The sequence below is a fragment of the Sceloporus occidentalis genome, unplaced genomic scaffold, assembly GCF_023333645.1.
Source record: "Sceloporus occidentalis isolate IW3139 unplaced genomic scaffold, rSceOcc1.0.p SCAF_64, whole genome shotgun sequence".
NCBI classification, from domain to species: Eukaryota; Metazoa; Chordata; class Lepidosauria; order Squamata; family Phrynosomatidae; genus Sceloporus; species Sceloporus occidentalis.
This window is the reverse complement of record NW_028317044.1, coordinates 271,612-297,175: the sequence shown is the minus strand read 5'-3', so window position 1 is coordinate 297,175 and position 25,564 is coordinate 271,612. Positions and strand designations below refer to the sequence as shown.

General features: G+C 51.1%; 1 protein-coding gene across 1 annotated transcript; it reads left to right on the top strand.

Annotated features, from left to right (window-relative positions):
- Positions 1-658: 658 nt before the first annotated feature.
- Positions 659-25,138, top strand: LOC149287017 (maestro heat-like repeat-containing protein family member 2A). The gene is made up of 42 exons (XM_089493509.1): positions 659-689; positions 1,179-1,327; positions 1,878-2,003; positions 2,562-2,730; positions 3,571-3,669; positions 4,296-4,447; positions 4,815-4,958; positions 5,867-5,959; positions 6,534-6,618; positions 6,753-6,866; positions 7,669-7,742; positions 7,897-8,016; positions 8,289-8,408; positions 8,506-8,616; positions 9,119-9,257; positions 9,598-9,638; positions 10,242-10,383; positions 10,604-10,656; positions 10,742-10,888; positions 10,995-11,114; positions 11,835-11,957; positions 12,355-12,549; positions 13,170-13,295; positions 13,499-13,578; positions 14,028-14,136; positions 14,539-14,634; positions 15,262-15,366; positions 15,694-15,817; positions 16,265-16,380; positions 16,777-16,929; positions 17,413-17,567; positions 17,992-18,145; positions 18,470-18,663; positions 18,960-19,094; positions 19,271-19,388; positions 20,152-20,298; positions 20,907-21,092; positions 21,567-21,725; positions 22,208-22,348; positions 22,717-22,819; positions 23,064-23,129; positions 24,828-25,138. Exons 1-42 carry the CDS (start codon positions 659-661, stop codon positions 25,013-25,015), a joined length of 5,202 nt encoding a protein of 1,733 aa, XP_089349635.1. The 3' UTR covers positions 25,016-25,138.
- The last annotated feature ends 426 nt before the right edge of the window (positions 25,139-25,564 follow it).

Genomic DNA, 25,564 nt, shown 5'->3' with positions numbered 1-25,564 from the left:
ATGGGTTTGCACAGAGTTACATTCTTAAACTTCTGCAGGAAAGGCTGGCTTTGCAGAACCAGCCTGGTTTGCTTGCTTCCCCATAAAGTACCTCAGAGATGGGCTTCGACACCAGCATGGATAAGCTGCACATAAGGATGAAGGGTGAACCCTTCCAGCTGGATTTCCAGCAGTGCAAGACCACCCAAGAGGGTACCTCCCAGTGCCACCCCAACGGGCAGGAAAGTGACCTCTGGACATTTGTGCCCTTGGCTTCTCATGGCTGTTGCAATGGGCTATTTGGAGATGAGAGTGAGGACATGCCTGACCCATCCCTGGGCAGCTTGACATCTCTGGCCCTGCCGTGCCAAACCTGGAGAGTGCCAACAAGCACTTAAGTCCAGTGCCAAGTTGAAGGATGGCATTGATTAAAGATGCTTCTAACGACTTACCAAAATCTGTACAGACACACTGTTCCAATCTCTCCTGGTTTGTTTTCAATATAACCTTGATTAATAGGCTTTTAGACTATGCAAAGCAGTCCTTGTTGTTTCAAATTGTTCTAAATTTCTCTGAAAGCTTATGATGATAGGCTAAAATATAAATACTTTAATTAATAAATAAAAGGTGGTGGAAAGCTACCGACGTGGATTGTCTGCCCACCAGGCAAAATGAAGAGATGGCCGAGGAGGGAGACCCATCCGATGAAGGTAAGTGGCTTGGAGCTCCTTGGGATGGATGAGAGGAGAACCCAAAAGTGGCGCAGGAAAACAACCCTTTGGAGGTTGCAGTTCCTCTAGGATAAAATGCAACTCTGGGCTGTGATTTTTGTCCTGCCATTTTGCAACACATCCAACCATGCCAGTGCCATTCTGGTCTATGAGCCATTGGCAGCTGGTCGCTGGAGAGTTTGCAAACAAGGGAGAAGCAACTGTAAACCAATGGGTACAAATATGGTGCCATTCCCCGGCACTTTGGGTGTAAATGTTTGTGGGTCCCCCATATCATATAGTTTATGAAGCACTGCCATAGACAGCACTGCACCCATTGATATGAAAGACCAGGGTGGCTTTGTATCTTTTCATTGCCAGTGTTCCTGCAGGGAAATGCCTCTTTCCCCGGATGATGGGGAACGAGAGTGAATTTTTGGAGTGGTGATTGCTGCCTCTTCCTTGCTCATCTTCCCAACCAAATCTCAGGTCACCTCTGCTCCATCCGCTGCCGCCTGCCACTGCCATCTCTGGAAGCGGGCAACCAGACTGAGGAGGCTGACCACAATGCTGGCGCGACCCACAGCCAACCCACACTGGTGATGACGGCCCTCACGGCCACGATCCATCAGGATGAGGTACGAAGAATCACTTTTCCCCCAAGCCCTGGCTCCACCTTTGGCTTAGCATCCTCTGGTCCAAACAGGAGCATCTCTGCGTCCAAGTTCCTCTCTCCTCTTCCCATTTTCCCCTTTCCGCCTTGGCTTCCTTCAGTTGTTGCAAACTGAGTTCAAAATGCATTAACTCAAGAGGGAGGGAATACGAGGAAATGGCAGAATCCTGCCTTCTCAATTGGCTCAGGCAAAAGCAAACTGCTGCACCTTCTCCCAGCTTGTCTGTTCTTCCTCACTGATAACTCTTGCCATCTTGACCACACTCTGCTGTTGCTTGGCTGCACATGTCCTGGGTCTCGTCTGTGAAATGTTGGGAGGGCATGTGGTTCTAGGGTAAGGGAGGCCTGAAACAGGGACACACAGTGACCACTGGGCTCTGCCATGGACAGTCAGTGTGGCTCCGCAGGGTTTTCTCCCTGCCCTCTTTACCGTTTGCAGAGGGAACTGGGAGATCATCTATTCCACTCCAAAGACCCTTTGCTCCATGCCTGGACCTGGTTCCTCCTCTCCATAGGTTTCTGCCTGGCAAAAGGTAGCCGTCTACCGCTGTCTCCAAGCCTTGTTGAACCACGGCCTGAAGGTGGGACCCACCTGCAGGTTCTTTGCAGTTGCCTCTGGGCACCTGAGGGTGCCTCTCCTGGTAAGCCTTTTCCAATGGTGGTTCATTTAGTGCTGAGATTTGAGCCTCTTTGGAGCCTCCAGCCTGGGCGAGTGGCTGGCTTGGGACCACTTTGAAGGGAAGGAAGGACATTCTGCACATGCTCAGAGTCAGGGGGAGCTCTCTTTACATATTTACACCATTGAAAGTGGCTCCTCACAACTTGCTAAAATTAAGCTCCAGTTTCCTTGCAGTTCTTGAAGCATTAGAGCATCAGCAGAACTTGACAGAACTAGCTTTTTATTTTTACTTCATCACCCAGAGCCCTTCATTTTGCATACAGAGTAGTCTCTGACAGATTTCCAGCATTGAGCTGTGCCATTTCACCTCCTCTGAATGCCCTAAAGGCACCAGATCTCATCAGGTCTTGGAAGCTGAGCAGGGTCAGCCCTGGTTAGTACTTGGATGGGAGACCACCAACGAATAGGTGTCATTTCAGAGGAAGGAACTTGAAAAAGCACTTGTGAGGAGGATTCCTTGCCTAGTAAAACCCTGTGAGAAATCCATGCATCTTCACATCTGACACATTGCTTTCTGCAGGGGGAGGAAGGGCCCCGGAGGTTCCAGGCAGCCGCCAGCAACACCCTTGCAAGGTTGGCCCGCCACCACTTCAATCCTGTCATGACGGAGCTTCAGCACTACCTCAAACCCTTTGTGCAGCCAGACGAGTTCACCCTCCTCACTTTGGGAAAGATTGCGGCCACCAACGGTAAGATGACAGGAGGTCCTATGGATGGACTTTTCACCACACCAGGAAGATCAGAAACATGGTTACACTGAGTGTCAGATCAAAACAAACAGTCTACTACCGGCCCTCCATATCCACAGATTCTGCATCCACAGCTTTAAAATACCCCCCCCAAAAAAAAAATATTCCAAAAAGCAAACCTTGATTTTGCCATTTTATATAAAGGACACCATTTTACTACCCCATTGTATACACTGGGACTTGAACATCCATGGATGCTCATCCATGGATTTTGGTATACATGGATCAGGGCCCTGGAACCAAAGCCCAGCAGATATCAAGGACCCACTGTATTAAGAACAAAGGGGCATCAATGAACAGCTCACAGTCCCTTAATATGGAGGTCTTTAAGCAGAGGCTGGATGACCATCTGTCGGGGATGCTTTGATTGAGATTTCCTGCATGGCAGGAATTTGGGCTGGTTGGCCCTTGTGGTCTCTTCCAACTCTATGATTCTAATATCCAGTAATCTTCCCAGAGGCTCAGACCAGCCACAGCTGTGAAGACCCTGCCTTCCATCTCCCCCTCTTTCTCCAGACTCCTTTTGCTATTATTGCCATAATAGCAATGGATGGAGGTCAGAAGCATTCCCAGGTAGAGGGGCTTTACCCTTTGCTCCTGCATCTGAAGAGTCAGCTTTCTCCTCTATGCTCACCTTCTTCCCTGAAACCAGCACCCCTTGTTTGTTCCTGGTTATAGTCCAAACTTGCAAGGAGCTGGGCAAGGTAATGAATCCAGTATCCCCAAAATACATCGTGCAATTTAGACAGCTCTTTTCAAATTCTTCTTTCCACTCGTCAGTGTTCAGCTGCATCCCCTTCTTGGGCATCACCTTGACCACCCTGCAGACCGTCACCCGCTGGATGGAGGATGGCCAGAGGCGCCAGGCCCTCTGCAAAGGTGAGGGGTCCCTGCCTTGCTGAATGCCCCTTTGGGGTCCAGGGGAGTGGAGGGGGGTTCCTGTTGTGGGACAAGGAAGGGCATTCATTCATGTTGATCCAACAAGGACAGAGCCTTGTGGGGATTACCTGCCTTCACCATAAGCATGGTGGGATGGACATGGCCTAAGTGGCAGCTTTAAACTGTCTAAATGGTTTTAACAATATTTATATTCAGGGGTAGCTTTGTTGGCTTTGCAGCAAAACACAACAAAATCCAAAATGCCCCTTCAGTGAGACTTTGTTCAGCCAACCAAAAGGCAGAAAATGCATTACGCTCTCTCTTTGAAAGTTGACCCTCAACCATCTCTTATGCCAACAAGGCAAAGAAGAGAAGAGTCCCATTATGATTCCAGCACTTCCCTTTTTCTTCTCCTGGATGAGTTTCATCTCCTTTTCCTGACGAAGAAGCCACTGAGCTTCTCAGGCTTGCATACTGTCCTTTGTGCCTCTTGGTTGCCTGGTAAAGGTATTGTACTGCTAATGTGTAATTTGGATTTTGCAGTAAGCAGTTTTGCGTGGATCCAGTTGTTCCAATATGTTCATCCTCCTCTCTTTCTCTCCTGCCCACCGTCTGACTCCCTGAAGCCTTGAAGCAGATGTGCTGGGCCATCCGGATCTACCTGCGGAAGTGGGAGAGGATCTCATACCCCCGCATCAGTGTCCAGCAGTTCTCCACTTATCTCTTCCCACTCTATGCCTGCATCACCCGCACCTGGCTCCCCGAAAGGGACCCCCAGGTAAGGAAGGAACTGCCCCAATGGGTTCACACCCCTAGAAAGGACCCTGCCCACAGGGACCCCGGCACTGTTGTTGTTGTTGTTGTTGTTGTTGTTGTTGTTGTGAATTGCCCTTGAGTTGACTTTGACCCATGATGACCCTGTGGATGAGACACCTTCCAAGACCCCTGTCGTCCTAAACCTCTCCGCTCTCAGGTCCTGCAGGCTCAGGACTATTGCCTGCCCATAATCCCTCTCTCTGGTTGTGCAGACCTGATGTGTGGGACCCATGGCTGTCTGACTTGAGGGGAAAGAGGATGGCAAGGGGAGAGGGGCTGGTATAAAGGCAGCTTCTCCATCCATGCCTCCATGCCTCCCTCCCTGGCAGGTGAAGCTGGCTGTGCTGAAGGCGCTGAGGCCCATGCTGAGCATCCTCCTGCCCCGGACGGACTTCCAGACAGAGATCCACCAGGATATGCTTCTGCTGGCAGCGCAGGGCGAAAGCAGCGTGGAGCCCTTCCTTGTCACACAGGTGCCCACAGCGGGGGGCTTTGAAAGCGGGCATAGCAGCAAAGAGTCCCATCAGAGCACTTTGGAAAATACCCTTTAAAACTGACATCTTAAAGCAACTAGGAAAACTAACTTTAAAAAGCAAAAAGTTACTCCCTGGCTTCCTTCCTACTTGTTACATTACTTTTGCAGCATGGCTTTCTTCTGCCCTTGATCCCTAATAAAAGGCAACATTTTGCTGGTAGCCGTGTTGCTTTCTAACTTGTTCCTCCCAGGCTTTGATCGCTCCTGCTTTCCTCCCTTTGGAGGCCTCCAAAGCAAGGAGGGAAGGAGGGAGGGGACCATTGGGCTTACTTGCAGAGCAAATCCCAAAATCTCAGGGTCACTGAAGAGAAGGTCCTGCATCCACTGGGCTTTCCTCCTTGGACCAAGCGCTGTTCCCCTTCCCCTTGGCTCTTGCTCGCTTTCACCTTCCCATCTTTTGCTCCAAATAAAGTGGGGTGCAGAGGAACTGGGGTTACTTTGGCCATCTTTGGTGTGAGCTGCCTTTGCCTCTGAGCAGATGGGCTTTGGAGTCCTTGTTAGCATCCTGGCCCAATGTGACATTGAAAGGGTGCATTTGTATAAGTGCCTTTGCTGAGGGTTCACTTTTTGCATCAGCTGGGCGGTTTTAAGAAAATGTAAAGTGAATTTTCCTGTTGCTCGCTTGCTTGCACGTTTCTCATAGCTGACGGGGGTGAACCAGGTCATGTTTGCACACTCTGGTTTTCTTTGTTTGCTTCTGGGAACCCACCTTCCATGGCCCTTGCTGTGTGGGGGATGCACCCCGGCCCAAAGGCTCCCCATATATTCCAGCCATGGGGAATCCGATCACTGCTCAGGCATAATCTGGGTAGAGTTAAAAGATTCAGATTCCGATGCTTGTTACAGATACTGGCCCAGATCTTGGAAGCGTCTCTCGTGAACAGCAACCCCATCCCACGGACACACGTGGAGCCCCTCGCTTGCACCCTGACCCACCAGGTAACGTTGGGGGCATTGCAGACCCCACAGATGAACAGAAGCAGCAGCTCTCAATGGGGCAGTTGGGTTGCTGCTTCAGGAACAACAGTCAGACCACTGCAGGACTCAGTGCAGGAATCCAATGCTAAAATCCTCCTCAGAGCTTAAAACCTGCAAACAAAAGCAGATCGAAATAATAATAATAATAATAATTATTATTATTATTATTATTATTATTAATACCCCAATGATGGATAAATTGGCAGGTTCCCTCCAGTTCTGATTGCAAGCAGAAGCTGGGTGGGAAGAGAAGCAGTTGCCACATATTAAGTGAAACTTTGGAAAGCGGCTCCTTTGGCGTATATCTCCTTGTGTCCCATGTTTGGCTGGGGGATTCTGGGGGTTGTAGTCCCCAAAAGCCAGCTCCTGGAATTCTGGTTTTCATATCACAACAGTAGTGCCAGAATAGAGCAAAGCAGACTGTAGTGATGCAACCTGAACCTCTCCTGCAATGATGCAGTTGCAGTTTCCTTCCCAGATAATGCAACCTGCCCCTCTCTTTTTTCCTTCCTTCCTCCTTTTCTTCCTTCCCCAGATCAGCTCTGGAGATCACCAGCACCCACCCCGATGGCACAGCCAGGAGAACTGCGCAGAGATCTCCCATATCTTCTTGCAGCTGGGTATGAAGGAGGCTGCACCCCACTTGCAGAGCTGGGCACAGATTTGGGGGGAAGGAAGGGCCTGGAAGGGCACAGGTTGGCATCGCATTGCAGCTGCAGTTGCTGTGCCTTGGCTTCTCTCCTCCTTCCTGCAGCCCGCTTGCATCCCTCGGAGCTGCTGAGGGTTTTCCAGAAGAAGCTGGAAGAAGGCCAAGAGGGCGTCCGCCTGGTGGTGCTCCGTTCGTTGTCCGAAATCGTTGGCGCTCAGTGTAAGGACTGGGGAAAGAAGACAGTCAGGGGCATGGAAGTGCTGAATGGGAAGGGAATCTCCAAGGGGCACCTAGTCGGACCCATGGGGCAATGTAGGCTTCTGCAGCTTACAGCATCCTTGAGTGCATTATTGAATGGTGGAGCTGGAGGGGAAATGCAGGGGCCATCCAGCACAACCTCCTACCCATTGTGCAAGACGTCTTCAGCTGAAGCTTCCCTGAGCAAAAGAGAACCCATTGTGTTCCGTGTTAGTTCATTGTTCCTCTGTCAAACAACCCTTCATATCAGGATAATCTTCCCAAAGTTTAGTTGAAATCCTCTTTCTCCTTTCATGTATTTTCAAATCCTACCTCTCTGGAGCAGCAGAAAACAAGCTTACCTCCATCTTCCATGTGAGGCTAGCCCCTCTGAGATGGCTCTGATAAGATGGCACCTTTCTCAAATGCGTTGGGCCTTCTGTCCGGGGGTCTTGCAAGAGGGCAACAGTTTGGGGAAGTGGGCTGTGAACTGCAACAACTTGAACCTTTTTCCCTTTCAAAATGTTGTTTTTTAACCACATGATTAATGCAGCAGAATCCATTACACCTCACAAGGTGGACTGGCAAAAATGTATTTCCTTGGTTGGGTGATGTACGAGCCAGAATTAAAAGGCTGATCATTCCAGCGGTCAGCTGGCCCTGTTTAGTTGACTTTATCTTTGAGGCACAAGAAGCCAGTCCCAAATGGAAACCTTTCAGGGCAGAGAGCCAACATCCATTCCAGTGGTTTATGACAGTCTCCCTTCTTGTTTTCCTCTTTCAGTTCCTGAGCTCTGGAGCCGGAGGATGCTTTGTGTGAAAGCAGTGAAAGTCGTCCTGGCTGACAATGAGACCCAGGTGAGGGCCACTTAGCTGCACTCTGAACAAAGATGTGCTCAGGGTACAGAAACCTAAGACCTGGCTTTCATGAGAACAAGTGTGCTGGCAGCCATTATGGAGACCCCAGAAGTGGCTCTTGTTGCATTCTTCACCCTGTTTCTCTGGCCGCCAGGTCCGTCTGGCCACACTCCAAGTCATTGGGCAGCTCCTGCGTGCTGGCTACTTGGAGAAAGTGGAAGGCTGGTCCTTGAACTACATCTCTCTGCAGCTAGCCATGTCTGCCCATCGACTGGTAAGATTGTGCAGCTGGATTCCACTTTGGGGTGATTTGGGGGTGGGGTGCTGGGGGCCCAAATGCATGAGCCCTCCCCTGCAATAACCCCAGGGGCACATGGGGCATGCTTTCTCCCATCTTGATGTATGGCTGGTCTATGGGAGAGCTTGAATATCCAACCAAGGACTGGGACCACACTTCCCTGAAAGACCAGGCCCACAGATTCTGGACCCACAGCAACATGTCTAGATACTCTAAGGGTGTCTGCAGCTCCTGGGTTCCTTCCACAGTTTGGGCTGAGCGCTGTCTGGTTGGGAGGATGGAGGTACAAAATGGACCCCAGCCCTTGGATCAAGCCAGTCCACTTGCCCCAGTTGCATGATCGGACAGGAGGTCTGGTGTCTTCATGGGTGAGCCTGCCATTGGCCATGCTGGAGAGAGAATTCTGAGAGCCACCATCTAAAGAAGTGATATTTCCAAGTACTGTAACCCCCCGCTTCCTTTCAGATGCACCCAACACAGAAGCTCCCTTTGGGTGGCCTGGAGGAGAAAGCGATGGAGAGAGTCGGTACCGAGGCCCTCCATGTTGCGGTCGCTTCAGGGAGGCAAGGCAGCCAGGTGGGCAGAGAGAGAGATGAACTGCCTGCATGCTTCTGCATGTTCTAGTAAAGGAACACTTGCATAGGAAGAGAACTCCTGAGGAAAAGGAAGAGGAGCATGTGCAGAGAGCAATGCCCTTCTCAATGTGCAGGCACTAGAACAGGCGTCCCATCCAGGGGTGCAGTTGTGAGCAGGCAGGAAAATGGGAAATGAGGCATTGTTCTCCCAAATAAAACTGCTTCCAAACACAGCCATGACTTTTTCCTTCTATCCCCAAATTGCAGAGAGGCAGACACTGAAAAACATTCACACCTAAAATCAGACATTTATATTTAGAGAAACAGGGCCCCCATTCCTTGCTTCCCCAACATATCCTTGCGAAGGGAGATCAGGGCAACCCCAGGATTGCTTGGAAGGAGAGGAACCTATGGGGCAGGATGGGGTGAGGGCCAGCTCCCTGAGGGAGGAAGGGGCTTTGGGGGGATCCCATCCTCTGACTCTCCTCTTCCCTACTTTGCAGGAGTTATGGGTGCGTCTGCTGGGCTACGTACTTCAGCCCCATTACACCGGAGTGGCCACCCCTCTGTGCCACAGCCTGACCCTCCTGGCGGAGCAACGGTGGCGGAAGGTCCTTCAGAGTCCAGATGGCCTGGAGACAGGTGGGTGATGGCCAGGGGTCCCAGCTGGACCTCTCCCTTGGGTGGGCACAACCTCATCAGTGGATCCCAAAGGACATCTTTGTGGGCAGCCGGAGGTTGAGGAGCACCATCCATAACAGAACCAGCCTTTATGTTAAAAATACAGTGGGCCCTTGGTATCTGCTGGGTTTTGGTTCCACTACCTCCCTTGGGTCCCTCAGGTCCCATTATGTACAATAGTGTAGTAAAATGGTGGTCCCCCTTACATAAAATGGCAAAATCAATGTTTTCTATTTCCTCCTGTCCTGCTTTTCTTCTTCCACCTCCTTCCCTCTTCCTTCCTTCTTTCTCTCTCTCTCAGGGAATGTTCCGACTCCCCAGGAATTGATGGCTCGGCTCTTGGTAAGTGATGGCGGTAGAAGAAAGCTCTGCCTTTGCAGCCTACAAAAAAGCAATTTGGGGGGAGGGGCTTTGGTGTTTGACTTTGGGGGCACTTGGGGTTCCCTTGCTAGGATGAGAGTAGAACACATTCCACAAAACAGTGTGCACCCCAGGAAGGCTTTTTTGTCACAGTGAAAGCATGCAACGATCAAAGTGGCTGGGCTGTTGTCATTGTGTGCCTTATGCCACAACCTTATGGCAACCCAAAGGTGATCCTGTCATGAAGTTTTCTTGGCAAGATTTCCCATCGCCTTGTCCCATAGAATCATAGAACCATAGAATCATAGAGTTGGAAGAGACCGCAAGGGCCATCTAGTCCAACCCCCTGCCATGCAGGAAATCCAAATCAAATCATCCCCGACAGAATATGTGCTTTTCAAAGTAGGCAGGAAACCTAAATAACTCTTGGCTGGCATTGGAGGAAACATGCTAGCCCTTTCCAGAAATCAGTAGCCACATTTCTGAATCAGGCAGAGTTCCCAAAGGCAGTCCCACATAAACCACATTACAGTAGCATGGCATGAGATCTATTTTCCTTGCATTACCTTGCTTTCCATCTGGCAGAGCCTGGCAGTCTCCCCCTTGGAAGGGTCCGGCCGAGGGTCAGCCGCGCTGCTCCTGCTCAATGCCTTGCGTCCGGAGATGTTTAAGGATGTGGCCGAAAACTGGTGGGTGGAAGTACCGGTCATGGTCCGCTACCTGGAAGGTGAGAGAAGAGAGATTGTCCCTGTACCTGCCGTGGATGTTGGGCCTTAGAGTTTGTGATGAGACTTTAAAAAAAGCAATTGGTCTCAGTTAGACATTTTCTATAGTCTATGATAACATGCAGTTATTCTATAGTCTATGATAATTCTTATTATTAGTAGTAGTAATGTCTTTCCTCACTTCCCTGGCTGATGCTGTGTATGCTCTCTGTCTCATTGAAGGGCGCACCAAGTATACCCTGCCATTGTCCGCATGGGAGAAGAAGCTCTTGGAGGTAACACTTGGCGCTTCCCAAGGGGGTCTTCCCAAGGTACCAGGACCCCCAATACCTTGCTTCCTATCCCACTTTCTCTTGGCAGTTCCTGAAGAAGTCCATACAACAAAAGAGGAGCGGAAGAATAGAGGAGGAAGAGGAGGAAAAAGAAGAGGATGGCTGCTGGAACCTGGTCCTGGCCAAGGAACTCAGCAGACAGAGGCAACTCTGGCCTGACTCCTCCACAGAGCAAGTCAGTGCCCACTGCCTTGGGAGAAAAGGCCATGGAGGGGCTGGCTGCTTTGTGCCCCCCCCCCGCCCACCAGGCCCTACATGACTGATGCTCCTCTGACCCCCAGGCGTTCCTCTGCAAGGCCACAGGGGTGGCTCTGGCCGCGGCCAGAGATGCCGAAGGGGTGACGGGGCACCTGCTGGATCTGCTCTTGCACACGGATTACACCAACGAAGGCCAGCAGAAGGCAAGTGCTGTGAATTGGGGGTCCCCATTTGCCTCTGAGGGTCCTGACTCCTGCACCCCATCTCCTGAGTGGAGCTCTGGATCCTGTGGGTTTGGGGAGAGGGCTGGAGGGCGGAGGGCTGGATGGGACCCCCAAAAAAACCAATGGAGGGGAATGAAGTAGCTCTTTCCCATGGCTCTGTATGTATCTCTCCCCGAGGGCCTGTGTTTTATCTAATTCCAAGGGCTATATCTAAATCTATTTAGATATCTATTTCTAGTCAAATCCGTTTCTGGGAATGAAGCAGTCATCCTCTTGCCCTGAATCAACTTCCCAGAGTCTTTTTGTTATTTGTTTTATTTCATTTTAATGCCACCTTTCTCCCAGAAAAGGACCCAAGACGGATCACAAGATAAAAACATTTCTTAGAATTTTTTTTTTGCAATAAGAAGACTAAGAATCTCTGGTTCAAGAAAGTAAGCAGTGTTCAGCCATCTTTCCCAGGGCAACAGATCTGTTTCCCAGGCCACCAATATATATTTTGTGCACACACCCTCTCCTTTTATATATGTGTGTGTGTACATTTGGGGTGTTTCCCAGCACCCCAAATCTGTTCCTCTGACACAGCTGTCTATTAGCTGATGATGCCACCTGTTCATGCAGTTAACCCTAACTCCTAACTCCTTCTAGCCCTGGCCCTAAACCCTAACCCTAACCCTAACCCTCTTGTCTGGCCTGCAGGGCATGGGCTGGTGCTTGGTCTACTGTGCGGAGGGTCACCTGGCAGAGGTCTTGGAAGCCCTGGGCCGCTTCGAGGCAGAAATCTCGGAGGAAGAGGATTCCACCTGCCGGCTCTGTGGCCAGGTCCAGACTTTCCTTGGGACTCCCTTTCACTCCCTGTATCCCCACTTTCCTTTCCTTGCCCACTTACTGGAGCAGAGCATCCAGGTGCCAACATAGACCTGTCTTCCCCAGCTTGTTTCCCTCCATGGGCATTTGACTGCCACTCCTAGCTGGCAATGATGGGGGACATTGTCCAGAGGGAAGCTGACCGGTTTGTTGGTCTTGGCCATCACCACCTCCAGTCTTTGACAAAAGGTCTTGAAGCCAGGCCTTTCCAACTGCATGGTGTGTCCCTGAGCCTTTCTGCATGCTGAAACATGGGACATGCTCTCCTGGCAAGGTCTCCTTGGAAGGACCCTCCAAAGAGGGGTCCGTGAGCCTCCTAAAGGCCCAGCCAGCCTCCCTCTTCCCTTTGCAGGGCTTGCCTCAGCCGGAGAAGAGTGGCGTGAAGAGTGCCCTCCTGGGCCTCTATGGTAGTGCTATTAGCCATGCCCCCCGGGAACAGCTTCTGCCCCCTTTGCTGGGGAGGATCGTTGGCCGGATGCTGCACCACTACCTGACCGCAGGAGGCCTGGAGGTGAGGGACGGCCCTTGGCCCCTGGAGCCAGATGGGGCCCCAGAGAGACTGACCTACAGACTCACTTGGCTGGAGAGCTGGAAGGGTTCCCTGGGGTCATCTATATACCTATATCTATATCTATATAGATATACCCCAGGGCAGGGAATTGGTGGCTCTTGAAAGCATCTGCACCAGGGAGTTTAGAAAATAGTAAGTTATGAGTAATGGTGTTACTTGTGCTGCTGCTGCTGCTGCCTGTGTTGTTCTGGTGGGGAGGGAATGTTAAAACGATGTAATTGTTTTTAATGAAACTGATAAGAACGGAGAAGATGGTGGTGATGGTGGTGGTGTGATAGTGATGATGATGATGATGATATTAATAATGGGAGGTATTAATAATAGCACAGATAATAGTATTAGGACATCATAATACTAATGCTAGTACTGCTAATATTAATAATAATAGCACTCCTATTAGTAATGGTTCTTCCAGGCAGAACTACCTCGCAGGGATGTGGTGAGGGTGGCAGAAGCTAGTGACGCGACTTTGGATCAGGGCCCCAGCCTTGTTCAGAGAAATGCCTTGTCCTTCGCACCCCACACCAAAGTTGGGGTCCCTCCTTTGCCCCCTTCCAGGGCTTCTTCTCCATCCCTATCCTTCTTTCTCCTTCCAGAGAGCTAAAGGAGACACTGGACTGGCCCTGAGCTTCGCCCGGAGCATGTCTGAGGTCAGCCTTGCCATCCAGGGCCTGGGGGACGTCCAGATGCCCCAAAAGCAAGACCTCCTGGACCATCTTGTGGTGAGTGCTAACTATGGAGAGGGGGAGGCCGAAATAGGAGAGGGAAATGTCTCTGCCACAGCCCAAGGAAGCTATTTTTCTCAACTGAAACTCCCAGAATCCCCCAACCAGATTCTGGGAGCTGCAGCTGAGAAAAATAACTTTCCAAGCTCCTTTAAGAGGAGTAGAAAGCTGAGACTTTCCTTGTCTGTCTTTTCTTCCAGGCCCTCCTCAAAGCTCAGCCCCTGGACCACCTGGACTCCCCTATTTGCCAAGAGACAATGGTTGCCCTCCGGCACTTGAGGCAAGTCCCTATTTCAGAGATGACCACCCTAACTTTCTTCCTCAATTTCTCTCTCTCTTTTGGATCCATGTTGCTGAGCATGTACAGACAAATGTGCAAGTCCCATAAAAGCCACAGAGATGGGCCCCAGCTCTCTGAAGTGTCAGGAGGCAGCCAGGGGAAGAACCAGGGGAAGACCCAAAGGACCCTTGCCCCCCGGAGCCTCCAGCCAAGGGAGACCACCAGCCCCTGCATGGGAAAGCAAAATGGCAGCAGGGAAAGAACCAGCTGGTGGCAGGGAGGGGGGCTGCCATCTTTTCCCTTTGCCCCTAGGTGCTATGCCATGCCCCCGAAAGGGAGGCATCTGGATGAGGCCAGTGTGTCCTTGAGGGAGGCTTTTTTCTTTATCCTTCCTCCAACCTCCAAGAAATGGGTTGGGGGGCTCAAGCTGCTTCCTTCTGTCTCCCCAGCCGGGTGCCTGAGGCGCTGAGCCCCGAGGAGAACTTGAGGCTGGCGGAGCTCTGCCTGGGCCGCCTCTTTGCCCTCCCGCCTTCAGGGCTTGTGGAAGATGCCAGTCAGGTGAGCAAGTGCTGGAGCATCCTGCCCCAAATTTTGGAAGCCACAAGTTCAAAGTACAGTGGGTCCTCCACATTCACTGGGGTTAAGAGTGCAGGACTCCTGTGAAAGTGGGAAAACCACAAATTATATATATATATATATATATATATATATATATACACACACACACACACACACACACACACACACACACACACACACACAGAGAGAGAGAGAGAGAGAGAGAGAGAGAGAGAGAGAGAGGTTTCCCTGGTCAAGCAAGGAATCGAACCCCAATCTCCAGGGTCCCAGTCCTACACTCAAACCACTAGACCATGCAAGTTCTCTTGACTTTAATTTTTTAAAAGCTATGTTACCCATCTCTGACCCACCGGTGGCTGCCGGTTCTTTTCTACTTTCCAGGCTCTGTACCGGGGGGCCTTGGGGGCCCTGTCGGACCTGGTGGAGACCCTTCTGGATGATCGAGAGGGCTCAGGGTGGCTCCAGCAAGTCTTACAGGTGAGCAGGGCAGGAGGATGGCCCCCTTCCTCAACCCCAAGCTTCTAGACCTCAGTGTGGCATCTCTTGGTTGCCCACACACAGATGTCCTTGCTCCAGACCCTTTGCCAAAGAAGAAGCCCAGCACCTTATGCAGTTCGTACTAAAACCCAGAGCAGACTCACCATGCCCTGGACACTGGGCTGATGTAATTGTTGTTCCGAAATAACGGAAGGGTTTCCTCCTCAGCAGGACTTGATAGATTCTGAAGAGACACCCTTTTCCTCTGAAGTCCTGCAAAGAGAGAAGGAACAACTTCATAGGCATCAATGTCTGTTCAATAGGAACAGCTGCCTCTAAATTTCCCAGTACCTGCTGGGATTCTTTGTTCCTCACAACTGTTCATCCTTCCTAACTGGCAGGGCTCTCCATGTTCATGTGCTTTGTGGGGTTCCCTTTTTCACCCCTTTTTGCCTTTGGTTATCTGGACTACTGGCCTCTGGGCTGGCTGAGAGTTTCCTCCATGCTCCCCTTCATCTTCATGAACCTGGCTTGACCCACTTGGATCTGCTTTCTCTACGATGACCAGCCTCTCTTGGCCCTTGGTAGGCATGGAATAAGGACACTCCCTTCCCATTTCCCCCACAGCTCCTGGGCTACTGCCTGGCATCTGAGAGGGAATGGGAGCGTGCCCGGTCTGTCCAACTTGGCACCCACTTGCTCAGGGCCCGGCGCCAGAAGACCAAGACTCTGGTGAGTATGTCTCATCATCCACAGACCCGGATCCTCTGCCATCACCACCCAATGCCTTGCAGAGATTCCTCAGCAAGGAATACTCCCTCTTGCAAATCCCAAAGGCTTGCTCCAGGTTTGATGCAAGCAACTTTTCCAGATATGTCCTGTCTACTAGCATTGCTTTTGGCTGGTAAAGGTTTTATCTTTAATCCCATCTGGGGAGCTGGGTGGTTTGTAATGGAAGGGCTTTTACGATGCTATTTTATTTTTAATGGCTATCTTTAAACGGCTTCTAATTTAATAAGTCATGTAAATACCTCCTACTTTCTGCTGTTCTCTTCTCAGCCACAGGCCCACTGGGGTTCCTTCAGCCTCCTGGTTGGGGCACTGGTACCATTGACTTACGACACACTGGGCACCATCCGCCAAGGCGTATCTGACTGCATTGGGCTCCTACTGAGCCTTCAAGGTGAGTGATGTGATTGGAAAAGAGATTTTGTACAGATGTTTGCATCAGAGACAGGCAGCTGGGGGTGCCAAGTCAGGACCACCCCAAATCTGAGAACAAAGGGTGACTCCTCAATGAGCTGGGCAAGGCTCAGTGACCTTACAAGGAGCAGCCCCACATAATGCCACTGAGTGGCATACCTGGAGGCCACAGATGCACAGAGTATGTCATTCAGATCAAAAACACCAAAGAGGAAAGTATAGATGCACACACCCTCTGAGATTCCTACCCCTCATCTTGAGGACTGAAGAAAGGACTCCAGATCTGGCAACCCTGAGGGCAACTACAGGGTGGTTGCCCAGTGATGCCAGTGCTAATGGACAACCTATTAAAGGCACCCTCATTTTGCCATGTGGGGCAGAGCTTGGATGCCACCCATGCCCTCTTTGCTGTGGATGTTTCTTGCAGGTGCCACTCTCCCTCAGAAGCTCAAAAGTGAGGGATGGCGGCTGCGCTGCATCCGACAGGATATCTACCGCAAGAGCACCAAGAGGATTCAGGCTGCCTCTCGCCAACTGGCCAAGGTAGGGGAGATTTTTGGAGACCCAGTGGCAGATTGTTCCAAAATTCAGCCTCTTTCCCCCTCTCTCCTGCTTTTGCTTTTCCTGCCAGGAAGGCTCCTGGGATCTCACTTTGGACTCAGCAATGTGCCCAGTAAAGCACAGCTATGAAGCCAGCCCCAGAATCCATGTGGCACCCCTCCCTGCTCCAAGGAGCATAGCTTATTGGTCCAGGGGCATGACGAAGTGCTCCCAAGTGTGGTTGACATCTTGTCTGTCACGGTGGGCACCTGGCGGTCCCCATCAACTAGGCCCCCTTCCAGTCCATAGGTCTCACCTCAAAAGAGGAGTAGGACAGAAGTGCTGAACAATGGTGGGCCCCTTGTGACCATGTTCCTCCTGTGCCCCTTCCATCTCCAGGTGGTCAGCTGGTCCTTGCCCCCCGAGGAGATCCTGCCCTTCCTCTGGGTCTTGATGGAGCAATTGGGCGCCATCAGTGCCCACTGTGACCAGGCCACCCTTCTGTGGTTTGAGGTGGCTGTAACAGAACGGGAAATGGACCTGGAGGACAAGGTGAGGCTGGGCTGTGGGGAGAGAACATCCATTGGGCATATTAAGCCTGGAGGGGAAAGGTGATCATCTCCAGGAGTAGCCAAAGGTTGGCAAAAGCTGACCAGTGGGGAGGGTCCACTCCTCCTTCTTTGCATCACTTGGGAGATCACACTGTGCAGATGTTTAGGCTTTTCCCTGCAGGACTAGGCACTAGATCTTTGGCTTAAAACTGAAAACTGCTTGCACATTTGTTTTGTTTTATTTTACGTTATTACATCTGCCCAGTGTTTTGGACGACAACTCACATAAGCTCTTGCCATCGGTTGTGGTGGATGGGGCTTCTGGGACTTGGTGCCCTGAATATCTGGAAGGGCTAACACTCCTCTACCCAGCCATGTGAGCAAAAGCTTCATTGGATGATGGGGCTCACAGGTGTATAAATACGCCGGGAAGGAGAGGTGTGTGGCCCACAGGTTTTACACCCTTGTCCTCTCCTCTTCCCAGATTTGTAACCTGGTCAGCATCATTTGCTCCCAGCTGCAGCACTCTGAGGAGCCCAATCCGCGCCAGGGCCTGGCCTGCGCCGTCTGCGTTTTGGCTGAGCACCACTGCAAGGCCACCTGTGCCACTCTCCTGGAACAGGCGCTGCTTCCTCCGAGGTGCGTCTTTGGCCGAGGACCGGCTCTGTCTTTGGCAAAGAGAGAGGAGGGTTGCTTCAGGCAGATGGTTTCTGGTTCTTGGGGGGTGTTTTATCATCCTTTCTACTGAGCTGGAGGCTCAGTATGGCCTAAGCTTTGGAGCATAGAAGGAAGCAAGTGTTTCTCCACTTAAAAAATGTCATTCTGAACACGCTTGGGTTTGTCGTTCCTTCACTTGGACTGTTGCTCTCAGAATCCCCTGCCAGACAGTCCAACACATCTGGAGGCCAGAAGCTTCTGGAGGGGGCAAAGCCAGAGTCAAGCTGAGGAAGGGGTGGACCTCTGGATGTCAGTGACTACACACCTCATGATCCCCAACAATTGTCCAGACTGGGTGGGGATGATGGGAAGTAGAGTCTGACCATCATGGCGCCATTCCCAGCAGGGCAAGGAAGGAACTTTGGACTGCGCTCGCCACTTACAAGGATCTCTCAGTCCCAGTCTTGAAGCTTTTGTTCAGCTGGCTGAAAGCAGGCAAAGGAGGGAAAGGAGGAGGAGGAAGAGGAGAAGAAGAAGTCCATGTCCCTGACTGTGTGCCGGTGAGAGCTCAGGCTTATAGGTCTGGAGAGGCTTTGGGGCCAGATCCCTTTTCCCCCATAGGGCTGTGGCAGGTTCAGCATCTTCGATAGTGTTCTGGAAGGTATGGACAAAACCCCAAAGTAGATTCACCACCACACTAACATGGGAGCCCTTACTTTGCATGCAAATGGTTCCTCAGAGAGCAGGTTCCCCATCAAAGGATCCCTGCAAAGCTAGAGGTGGGGAAAGACATCTCCTTGAATGCTTTGAAAGCTGTTCCCAGGCCCAGTCAACCACAACAGCCTCTTCTAATGCCATCTTTTCCCCCCTTTCCACTGGTCCAGGTGCTTGTCGCCCTCCAGGATGTGGTCCTGGCTCTGGACAGCTGCACTGGGCTGTTCTCCCTCCTCTCTGCCCTCTGCTGCACTCTCCTGTGGCAACTCAGCCAAGAAGAGGGCAGTGAGATGCCAACAGTGGAAACCTCTTCTGTTTCGGAAGAAAACAGGCAGCATCGAGCAGAACCACTGGAGCTTCGTGGGTAAGGTCCCTGCCTCTTTCTCCATTGCTTCTCCCTTCCTTCTCTGCACCAAGGAACTCCCCAAAGTGATGGATCCTCTTCCCCAAAAAGTTTGGGACCTTGGAGAGCTCCCTCAAAGTCTAGGTTGCAGCCCAAAGCTCTCTGGGGACTCTTCCAAGGCCTCCTCCAAAGAGGGTTTCTCCCCTTGACTCTCCCTTGAGCCCACTCTTTCTCTCCCCTTCTCCATCCACTGCAGCCCCCTGACTTTGCAAGGGGAGCCATTTCCTCATCCTCTGTGGCTTTTCTCCTCCTTCTAGCTTGTCCGTTGGGGTGTTGCAGGCTGTGTTCAGCAAAGCTTCTCCTGAGGCTGCGGTGGACCTGGACCTGGGAGGCGCCTGGACTATCCTGAGGAAGCCAGGGAGCAGCCTCAAGGGCGCCGCCCTCCTGGGCAGGTGAGAGAAGAGGGATTTGCAAAGAGGAGGGTAAAGGTCTGGCACTTAGAATTACATCTGTGTTGTCTTGGGAAGATTTGGGAAGCTTCTTGGTTGCAGGACGGTCATGTGAAGAGGAGGAGGTTGTGGTATTTGTGGTCTGGGTCGCCTGGCACACTTCTGCTTCCCCTTCCTAGGGCTTTCTTAACATGCCCAGAGGACCCCTTCCTGGATGGGCTGCTGCGTCGCCTCCTCCCTTCCCTGCGCTCCTCTAGAGCAGCCTCCAAGGACCTCAGCCTGGCCTTCTGCACGGAGGTGAGATTGTATCTTGGGCAAACATCCAGGGGTATATAGCAATTCCAGTAACAACAAAAATCCACCCAACAGTGATACCTTTATCAAGGCAACCAAAATTCACAGCATACATCTTGCAAGCTTTTCAGGCAAAGGGTTTACAAATCAAATGGAAGGGAAAAACCCAAAGATGTTACAGGCCTGCATTTTGCTGTTTCTCTTCTTAGTTAAGATGGTCTGGAGGGGCAGATCTTGCAGACTGGTGTCTCCTCCTTTGGCTAAGGGGAAATTCTCAAAGTCCAGGAAACTGAACATCCATTTACAACACAAAAAGATACTTCCTTTGGAATCCAGCATGACTCCCTCCTTTGTGAGGCTTTTCTTGCTAGTCATTAAGCCTGAGGGAAGCATTTCAGGTTTTTGGAATGGGGGGGTTTCAACACTAAAGCCCAAAACAGTGCCATCATGGAGTGCAGCCAACTGGGGGACCCAAGTGGGACACATTAGACTTCCAAGAAGGCCAGATCTAGTCTTAGGTGCTGAGATTCTCCCCTATGGTTCAGAGAGGACCTCTTCCCTTCTCACTGTCCAGGATGCATCTTCTCCATCTTCCTTCTTCCGCCTTCCTTCTTTTCAGATATTCTACAAGTCTATGTTTTGTTTTATACTTTAAACAAATGAGTGCTCATTGAACAGACGTTGGGCAGATGCCTCCTTCCAGCCTGGCCTTCAAGGCTCCCCATTTGGGGAGATTAATGCTTGTCTTGGGGGGGGGGTCTTCCAGCTCTCAGGGCCCCTGCTGCATCGCAGACCAGAGACCCTTCCACTCCTCCTGCAAGGCTGGCTGGCCAGGGCCAAGGATGGGGGGCCCTCCATGCGGTCCATCTCTGTCCGAGGGCTGGGGAACATGGTGGAGACCACTCCGCAAGAGGTAAGGCGACCGGACACGAGATGAGTGGCTATGGCACATGAAGAAGGGGCACTGTGCATACACAATATCTTAGAGCAGTGATTCCCAGACCTGGATTCTCCAGACGATTTGGACTTCTGCTCCCAGAATTCCTGGCTGTTGGCCTAAGTGGCTGGGATTTATGAAAGGGCCAAGGTTTGTCTTAGACTGTAGCAATAAAGCAGCTCCAATATATGACCAGAATGATCTCAGTTGGAAAAGGAGCTGAGGTCTTGCAATGCAGTCAACTCTGGTCATGGGCCTTTTGTGAATGCTGGCAAATGGGATCTCCTTTGCTCAGTCTTGGGATGCTTGAATAGCCAATAAGGTAAACCTGGAAGATGTAAGACAAAACTGATGATGCCCATCTTTAGTTTTCACAAGAACAAAGGGAGGAAGAGACAAGATTGGGAAGGGAGAGAGGGAGGAGCAATAGGTAGAAAGACAAGGTGGGGATTGCTGCACATTGACCCAGTATTATTTACCCCAGGCTTCTCCCGCTAAGGGCAAAAGGTTTGGGGGTATTGGATGCTACATTTTTGGGGGGGCGGTCAGCTTAACCAGTGACAGAGAGGATGATCTCTTTGCAGGCAAAGCAGCACCAGGAATCCTTGCTGGCGACTCTCCTCCAAGCAGCAGGCGACCCCACAAGCCCTGAGGTGGCCAGGGAGGGCCTGGATGCCCTGCGCAAAGTGGTGGCGGGCGGATGCCTCGGAAAGCACAGCAGACATATGCTCCAAGCCATGGCCAGCCAGGCGCAGGAGCACCTCTGGCATGTGAGTTGGGTGGCCCTTGGAGTCCCTCACTGAGAGCTTTCCTTTGGCTTTGGCTTTGGTCCCAAAAAATCAGACTGAAGGCTTTCTTAAATCTGGCTTCTCAATACTGTTGGGCCTCCAAGGAAACCCAAGATGGGGCAGGATTGTGTGGTTGATGGTAGAGGCTATATAAAACCATGGTGACTAGGAAGCCCAAGCTTGGAGTCACGCCCTTTCAGTGGGACTACAACCCACAACATCCCCATCCAGAGGGTGGTCAAAGGATTCCTCAGTTGGAAAAAAGAACTTTTTGGGACTTCCAGAATCTTCCAAAAGTTACCCTTTGGGAGGAATCTAAGACTGAGATACAGATGTCTACCATGCAATGCCAATGGTCATTATAGTCTGCAGCTCACCCTTATAGTGAGCCCAGCCTTCTTGCTTATCAGATGGTCCTTCTGTTTCACCCTTCTTTTTCTCTTTCTTTTCTTGCAGATGGATGGCGACCTTCGTACTGCCGCCTTTGAGCTCCTTGGGCAGCTGGCCGTGGTGGTGACACCAAAACACACCACGTCCTTTGCCAAAGTGGTTGTCAGAGGCGGCCTGGCTGCTCTCCTGGTGCACCTGAGGGACTCAAGCCCTGTTGTGGCCGAGGTGAGACCCTCCAAAAAAGATGAGTTCCCCCACAAAAAAACAAACCCTCTGTCTCTCTGTGCACCTCAACATTAGACCTTTGAAGGGTTCTTCGTCTTTAGACTGATGCTCCCAGAATCCCATTGGCGACCAAAGTGGGAAAGGGTCTGGAAACAAACCTTATGGGAAATGGTTGAGGGAGCCAAGTCAGCTTAGCCTAGAGAGGTAATACAATGCCAGGCACTTTTAAATACCTGAAAGGCCTGCATCACAGTTGGAGGTGGATGAGAGCTTGCTTTCTGCTGCTCTGGAGGGCAGGACTTGAATCCAGCCCATTCAGATTCCAAGAAAGAAGAGTCTCTGGCCTTAGGAAGACTGTCCTGGTGGAGCAACAGGCTAACTCTGAAGAAAGTAGGGACAATTCTGAACCAGGGCTGGAGGGCTCCCTATGGCAAGGATGCTTCCCTGACTGCTTCTTGACTTGTGTCCATCTCTTCCTCCAGGCCTGCTGGGAGGCACTGGGGGCATGTGCCCCATTTGTGGGATTGCAGGACCTCCTGGCCGACATGGAGGCTGGGCTGCTCCTGACGGACGTCTCTGGGGCACATCACTCTCGCCTGATGGGACGCGTCTGCAGGCATTTGGTGAGGGAACCACACTCTTGCAGGGTTGGAGTCTGGCATATGGGTCCCGGGGTCCTTGTTAGCACCATGGCCGAACGTTAACCGCTGTCCAGTGGCATGGAAGAATTCATTTGTATGAGTGACTTTTGTTGGGTACTTTTCGTGTTGTCTTTGCAGTCGGAGGCTGGGAAAATATATGAAGGAGGCTAGGAATGGACTCGGGAGGGGATTTCTCTGGTTTGCTGACCTGCTCCTTGTCCAGCCCTCTTAGCTATATAGGGAAGGACGCTGGGCATTTTGATTTATTTTTCTTCCCTGCTCCCTTCCTTCCTTCCTTCCTTCCTTCCTTCCTTCCTTCCTTCCTTCCTTCCTCTTCCTTCCTTCCTTAGGCTCTAACTGACCCGGGACTGCTGGAAACCATCCTGGCTGAGGTGCCCCAGTCTCTGTCCTGTGCTTGGGAGGAGATCCAGCTGGCAGCGTGCAAACTGGCAGGTGTGTCTGTCACAAACACCCCCCACATTGTGAGCAAGGAAGGAGGAAGTCAAAGAGGTTGCCCCCTCTCCCCATCCTTTGGGGGCAGAGGTGGGCACAGGCCTGGCCAAATTTCTTCCTCCCTTCCACTCTCTGGTACCTATAGAATCGGAGGAGGAACAGAAAGGGCAGGAGGTCTACACTGGGTGAGGCTGTCCTCTTCACCATCCAGGCTGAACCCTTTCTTTTCCTTTCCCTGGATAAGGAATCCTCATGGAGACCATGGACACGCTCCGCCTTGGACGCCTGGATCTGGAGCCCCTCTTGCAAGGTATGGTTGCCAGCCCTAGACCTTGGGGTCCTGGTGAAGGAGGATCTGCTTCTGAGGATGGTAAAGGGGGGTCCTTGCAATGGTGGTGGTCCCCTTGGCGTCCAGTTGGGCTGCACAAGAGATTTCTTCCTGTTGGTACGCTTGACTTTTTTTAGAGTAGACTCATGGAATCAGTGAGATTTACACGAATAATGGTTTACTGTTCAATGGGTCTGCTTTTAGTTGGCCAATAGGATTCTGTCCAAAATGCACAAGGGGCCAGGTCCACATTTACGCACAAATGCCAGGTTTAAGCTGGTCTAACCAGTCCTTTCAACGGGGCTGGTGAGAAACGTGCTGAAATACACAGGCCAAGCTTTTGCAGCTCTGGGTTCTAGTCCGACCTTAAAAGCAGCGACCCACAATAGGTTCAGCACTTCGGAAAGCCCTAGAAATAAGCACAACGAAACCTGCTGGAGTTGATTCAGCACCAGGGATGTAACTCAGCACTGATTTTCTTCTCCTCGAGAAACAAGTCATGTTAGCAAAATGTAGAGACTCTCATTGGTTATGGTTTTTCTCATTAAGGTTCTCAACACTTGGAAAACATGTTTTTCAACCATGTTTGGAATATATTATTTTTCAAATTCTTTCCATCATTATTCAGCGCCTTCCCATCCCTCCATCATCCGCTTGTGAGGATGGGCCTTGGAGTCCACTTTGACGTCTCCTAGCCTTTCCTTGGCAGGGCCTATTATCCATTGCAGGCTGAGAGAGTGTGACTTGCCCAAGATGAACCAATAGGTTTCCAGGGCTGAGAGGAGAGGATTTGAACTCGGGCCTCTTGGGATGCTGGTCTAACACTTGTATCCCTGCATCATGCAGCCCAAAAAAGAAATCATAAGCGGAGAGAGCAGAGCTACCTTTTGGGGGGACTCCAACTCCCAGTATCCCTCAACTCTTGCATGGGCAACTGGGAAATGGAGTCCACCTAAAAGTGTTCCTTCTGGAAAGGAGAGAGTACACCCATCCCTCCATATTTGCGGATTTGATGATTCATGGATTTGATGAATATGTTCCTTTCTAGGAATACCTAGGTCCTCCAGTTCAACACTGTGGTCAACTTTAACTAAAAGTTACACTGCAAGCCCTATAGAGATTCCTAGAGAGAATACCCTGCTAGGCATTTGTAGCTCTTCCAGAGCAACACTACAGTCAGTGTCTGTCGGACATTGACCACAGAGTTGCGCCGGAGGACCTAGAGATTCCTAGAGAGGACACTCTACTAGGCATTTGTAGCTCCTCCAGTGCAACTCTATGGTCAACTTTAACCAAAAGTCACACTGAAGGACCTATAGAGATTCCTAGAGAGGACACTTTTCTTGGCATTTGTAGCTCCTCCAGTGTAACGCTGTGGTCAATGTTACCTAAAAGTTGCACTAAAAGACCTAGAGATTCCTAGAGAGGACACTCTATAGGCATTTGTAGCTCCTCCAGTGCAACTCTATGGCTGACCACAGAGTTGCGCTGGAGGACCTAGAGATTCCTAGAGAGGCGTCCTCTCGGGTGTTTTTGTTATGTGTGGTTTTTCCATATTCACGGGGTTCTTGTGCCCCTAACTCAGGGAATATGAAGGGACCAAGTGTCATTACCCTAGATTAGAAATGTCCTGGGGAATGCCTGGAAGCCCTCCATTGCTCTCATCTCCTCTCCCCACAGCCCTCCAGACCCTGGCCCAGCAGGACTCCAGCGCCGCCGCTGTGAAGACAATGGCCTCAGACACCGCGGCCATTGTCCGGCAGAAGTGGCAGGAGCGCCAGGCCCAGGGATGCCAATGGAGAGCCCTTCCTGGCTGGTTCTTCAGGCGGCAGAGGAAAGGCAACCATGGAAGAACAAGGGGCCCCTGAAGCTTGGAGGGCCTCAGACACAGAAATATAGCCTCTAGCATAAATCTGACACACAGTTGTGGAGTGAGGTGTGTCCTTGGGAATGGCTGGGTTCATCCACTCCCCCCATAACAAAATAAAATCTGTGAGGTAAACACTGAGCAAAGCTTCCTTCTAACACAATGCAATAGGACATGGAAGGACAGGTTGCTTAACTATCACTACAATTCTTTGAATGGTCATCCACGAATTCACACAAATGGGGTTATACTGCGCCTGCGCAGAACCGTTCAGAACCTTCTAGAACAAGGAAATCGCGTACTTCAATGTGAAATTGAAATCTGAGGGAAATTGTTTTAATGGCGGCTTGCCTCGCTTTTGCATTTGGCAAGGCCCTTTGTTTTTCTGAGGGGGATTTTTTAAATTAAAATGGCCGCTCGCCTCAGTTGGCGCGCTTGGCAGAGTCATTTTCTACTCCTGAGGAGAATTTTGTTTTAAATGGCCACCCCCTTTGCTGGCGCCTTGGCAGTGTCACTTTTTACTCCCGAGGAGAATTTTTAAAATGGCTCC

What these genes read in the sequence shown, in the direction of transcription:
- LOC149287017 (XM_089493509.1), top strand. Translation starts at nt 659, where the DNA reads ATGGCCGAGGAGGGAGACCCATCCGATGAAG. An exon ending in AATTGATGGCTCGGCTCTTG is followed by an intron (nt 9,639 to 10,241) that starts GTAAGTGATGGC and finishes TCCATCTGGCAG; the next exon opens with AGCCTGGCAGTCTCCCCCTT. An exon ending in CATGGTCCGCTACCTGGAAG is followed by an intron (nt 10,384 to 10,603) that starts GTGAGAGAAGAG and finishes GTCTCATTGAAG; the next exon opens with GGCGCACCAAGTATACCCTG.